The sequence below is a fragment of the Antrostomus carolinensis genome, unplaced genomic scaffold (genome assembly GCF_000700745.2).
Source record: "Antrostomus carolinensis isolate BGI_N321 unplaced genomic scaffold, ASM70074v2 scaffold53366, whole genome shotgun sequence".
Classification (NCBI taxonomy): Eukaryota; Metazoa; Chordata; class Aves; order Caprimulgiformes; family Caprimulgidae; genus Antrostomus; species Antrostomus carolinensis.
This window is the reverse complement of record NW_010320819.1, coordinates 1-4,594: the sequence shown is the minus strand read 5'-3', so window position 1 is coordinate 4,594 and position 4,594 is coordinate 1. Positions and strand designations below refer to the sequence as shown.

General features: G+C 41.4%; 1 protein-coding gene across 1 annotated transcript; it reads left to right on the top strand.

Annotated features, from left to right (window-relative positions):
- Positions 1-1,923: 1,923 nt before the first annotated feature.
- LOC104526273 (pancreatic alpha-amylase-like) lies at positions 1,924-4,590 on the top strand (the record flags this gene model as incomplete). The annotated part of the gene is made up of 5 exons (XM_010169689.1): positions 1,924-2,102; positions 2,678-2,824; positions 3,026-3,223; positions 3,946-4,176; positions 4,570-4,590. Coding segments are annotated over exons 1-5 (765 nt in total), but the record flags the coding sequence as incomplete, so codon positions are not given.
- Between the last annotated feature and the right edge of the window lie 4 nt (positions 4,591-4,594).

Below are 4,594 nucleotides of genomic sequence, written 5' to 3'. Positions count from 1 at the left end.
TCAAAACAAAGCCAAACCCCTTCAAATCCCAAAGCTTCCACTTCACTGAAACTTCTGAACATCAGAGCAAATTTCTTAGGCTCCCATCATTTTTATCATACTGAAAGAGATGCTACATTTGAATCTGCACATTAAATACTTTCTGCTTGGGGTTATACTTCAGAAGGACTCATAAATCATCAGTTCTGGATGGCCACCTTCTCTCCTGCCCTCATGTGTTTCCTCAGCATGCTAAAATACTGCAGCCTGTTCAGCTCAAGCTGCTGAATAGCCCGTCATGTGAGGTCTCCGAGTCCCTTTGCCAGTGGGTGGCCCGTCCATTGCATTGGGCTATCAAGGATGAGTCCTTACTCTCCTTGGCTGATAGCAGTGTATTTCAGTGGAAAACGCATGTCGTTGGAAACTGAATGCTATGTAGTGACATGCCATCACATCAATGGAACCTCACAGGGAATGATGATGTAAAAATTAACCTCTGGCACATTTGATTGCTCTCAGTAATACTGAGGAATGGGAGGGGTCTGTTCTCACTGAATTGGTAATCACAAGTTGAAATCATCTCACTGGTTCCTTGTAGTTAGTCAGTAGACAAGGTCATTCGCAGTAATTTACTATTTCATTGTTGTAGTGGAAAAAGAGACCTTTGATAAGGTCTGTGATATGAAAATGAACAGGTGGGCAAATGGGACCTGCTGCCTTTTGTCCTTGAAAACAAATTCTGGGAAAAAAAAAGAATGCATTTAACATGTTCAGTGACATGGCTAGTTTCAGAAAGAACATACTGGAGACAGTTCATGTACAAAATGCACTGAGGTTTCTTTTCTCTTGGAGTAGATGTGCCATTTTGTGGACTTTCTGTTTTTCTCACAGATACTAATCAAATGTCAGGAGTTTTCTGATCTTCATATTCTCTGTGTTTTTTTATCATTGGCATGACTCAAGCTTTTTCATGAAGTGTTGTTGTTGAGACCTTGATCTTATAAGTCAGTTCCAAATGAAGACCTGAAATTGTGTCATGAGCAAAAGTCAGAAGGTTTTTTTGAAGGAGGAAATTGTAGGAAAAGCCAGAAGGAACTTGGGCAAAACTCTGGCTTTCAAATTCAGTTTTATGTCAGGCAGCTAAAACTCATCTGCAGCATCACTTTACATCTGATTTTGAGATTCCTTCCTTGACTCAGATGAATCATTGGCCATTTAAAGTGACATGAAACCTTATGCATGGTCTCTGTTGGAGAGGAAAACACTTGCAGTTCTGATCACTTTCAGTCTGGTAGAGCAAGAGTTGCTATGCTTGACCATGTGAAGAAAACCAGTAACAGTTCCTACCAGGGACTGGGCAATGACATTAGAAAAACTTAAGCCATGAAAAGGGCTCAGTTTCTAGTTACCAGTGTGATTCACCTGGTGAAGACCCAGGACATGTTGTGTGATACATCTGTTATTGGCTGAGAGTGGCTGATGAGGTACCCAGGTTTGAGCTCGGACTAATCCTGAGAGCTAGACACCTCTGAATGCTGGCAAACTCATTCGTTCTCTCAGAGCTGTTAGATTTCCAGTTGTCTTTTAATCACCTCCCTTTTCTTTTACCTTCCAGAGCCCCCTTTGAGGGTCTATGTGTTATGTTTTGGAATACTTTTGATAAAGTATTTTTGTTTACATGGTTGGAAAGTGTGCAATTCTGAATTTGAGTGCATTGCTCACAGATCACTTGATTTATGATAACGTATAATCATTGTGAAAAGGTATTTTATCTTCACCTGTTGTGCAATCCAGGAAAAAAAAAAAGAAACAGAAGAATGTTATTGAGCTAGCTAGCCAAATAATAACTGATAGCATTGATCTGTGTGAATTTTGCCAGCTGCAATATGAACTTTGTTATCTTGCAGTAGTATAAATTGCCAGTGGAGAGACCACAGCCTTATACTGAAGGCATCATGCAAGTCCTCCTCCTACTTGCAGCTGTAGGGTTTTGCTGGGCACAGTACAACCCCAATACTCTCTCTGGGAGAACGTCTATTGTCCATCTCTTTGAATGGCGCTGGGCAGATATTGCTCTTGAGTGTGAACGCTATTTAGCTCCTAATGGATTTGGAGGAGTTCAGGTAAGTTGTTTCCTATGAGTAGGTAGAAAATAGCATTGTAGCATTTGATTAATACATCAAAATGCCTGCACTGGAGGCAGTCAGCTCCAAGTAACTTTGGTGTTGGAAAGGCAGGGATGGAAGTATTAACTGCTGTTAGACCCAACCCTAGAGCCTGCAGGGCCAATGGATGATATTGAATCACTAGCAGATCAATTACAAAGGGGTACGCTTTCCTCTGAAACACTTCCCCTGCAAAGCTAAGTTTTCCTCTTCACCTTGTTCTAAGGGAAGTGCATAAACATTGAGTTTTGGCTTTCCTAAGGATATCACTATTCTAGGTAAAGATAATTCCTGTGTGTCCTTGAAAGCAGGCCTATGCTGGGCCTGGGCAGCCCGCAGGAAGAAAAGAAAACATCTTCCTTACCAGTCTACAAGATGTCTATTTCACAGACCTGAGCTTATGCTGTGAGAGAGAGAGACTGGGGGGGCACTAGCCTGCCTCTGAGGGCAGAGGTACTGAGCACAGTTTTGCCCTTAAAAAGTTGAAATGAAACCAATTGGTTTGTTATCAAAGTACATAATTTCATCTGCAGGTTTCACCTCCAAGTGAAAATATTGTCATTACTAACCCAAACAGACCCTGGTGGGAAAGATACCAGCCCATCAGCTACAAGCTCTGTACTCGATCAGGAAATGAAAATGAATTCAGAGACATGGTGACAAGATGCAACAACGTTGGAGTAAGTGCCTTGAAAATCTGTATCTGGTATGGGAAGAAGTGCTGTATCAGCTGAGGGAAGTTACTGCTGTGTCCTCAAAGGAGGCATAAACTGAGAGTAAACTGAAGGGGAAAAAAAGATTGAATTAACAGTGATGTGGTAAAGCTCTGTCACTTCACCATCATTACAAAATAAACTGAGATGGATTTATCGCTTTTCCAGGTTCATATTTATGTGGATGCTGTTGTCAATCACATGTGTGGGGCTGCAGGTGGCTCAGGCACACATTCTACCTGTGGAAGCTATTTTAATGCTGGAAACAGAGATTTTCCAGCTGTGCCATACTCTGGCTGGGATTTCAATGATGGCAAATGTCGAACTGGAAGTGGAGAAATTGAAAATTATGGTGATATGTATCAGGTAACTTTCTCTGGCAAAAGTTTGAAATCTTTTTTTGTTTGGTTGTTTTTTTAACCTGTTGTGTAAACATTACAGTAAGGCCAAACAAAGGGAGTAGTTTCTCAGAAAACCTGTGCTTAGTCACCTGACAAGTGAATGAAGTAGTGAACATAGGTACAGGAAAGGTACTTGTGGTGCAAAATATTCTAAGTACTGAGAAATCAAGAACCCTCCCACCACGTTACATGTGGGCACATGCAGGAGTTTGCTTCTGAACTGAGGCAAGTGTCCTCAGCTCAGCTGGTGAGCTCTTACAGATTGTGAACTCGGCTGATCCTGATAAGGAGCCCCCTTGGAAAATTGACAGCAGTGCAAGGTGGTACCCTGGTTGAGTGACTTATTTTTGTAAACCAAATGTGTGGCAGTTCTTTCTCAAGGTTACTGCTCTTCCTTTGGCCACTTTGCAGTGACACACCATGCCATTTCTCAGCCTCAATTCTGATGACATCTGCACAGGGAGGTGACATATTTCACTAACTGTCCTAACTTGAGAATTGAGCTGCATAGTAAATTTACCTATGTTGTGGTGCAGACCTTGGTATAATTCTCTTCTATGCAAATTAGATATGCAAACAGAATTGATTTTATGTCTCAAAACATGCAAACATTTCATTGAAAGGTTTTGCAAGCTGACAGAGTGACACCTCAAGACTTTTTTTTTTTTTTTTCTTTTCATTACACAGGTCCGGGACTGCCGCTTGGTTAGCCTTCTTGATCTGGCCCTGGAGAAGGACTATGTGCGCTCAAAAGTTGCCGAGTACATGAACTATCTCATTGATATTGGTGTAGCAGGCTTCCGAATTGATGCTGCCAAGCATATGTGGCCTGGGGACATAAGGGCATTTCTGGACAAGCTAAAAGATCTAAACACTAAATGGTTTTCTGCAGGAACTAAACCTTTCATTTACCAGGAGGTAACCTGCATGTTTTTTCCTTTATGTTTGTCTTTCGTATCGCTTTTACCATCCTCCTTCAGAGGAATGGCAATAATGTATCTTCATCCAACTTCGCCCCAGAAAGAGCTCACCATTTCTTTGGAGCAGCCCTACAGACATAAGTAGTTTTGCTTTTTAAAATTGCCTCCAGAACAGATTGCTGTTAAACGTAACCTTTTCTTTAGTCAGTCATGTTTTTACATGTGTCCCTCGTGTTATGCTGACTTTGGGTTGACCTACACAGCAGAAGTAAACATACTTGAATATTTTTCCTCTCAAAGTAAAGCAAGAATGAATGTTGAGGACTGTACACTTCATTTTTTTGTCTCTCTGAGATGAGAACACATACACAGATTGTCCTTTGTGTACCAGGTAATTGACTTGGGTGGAGAGCCAA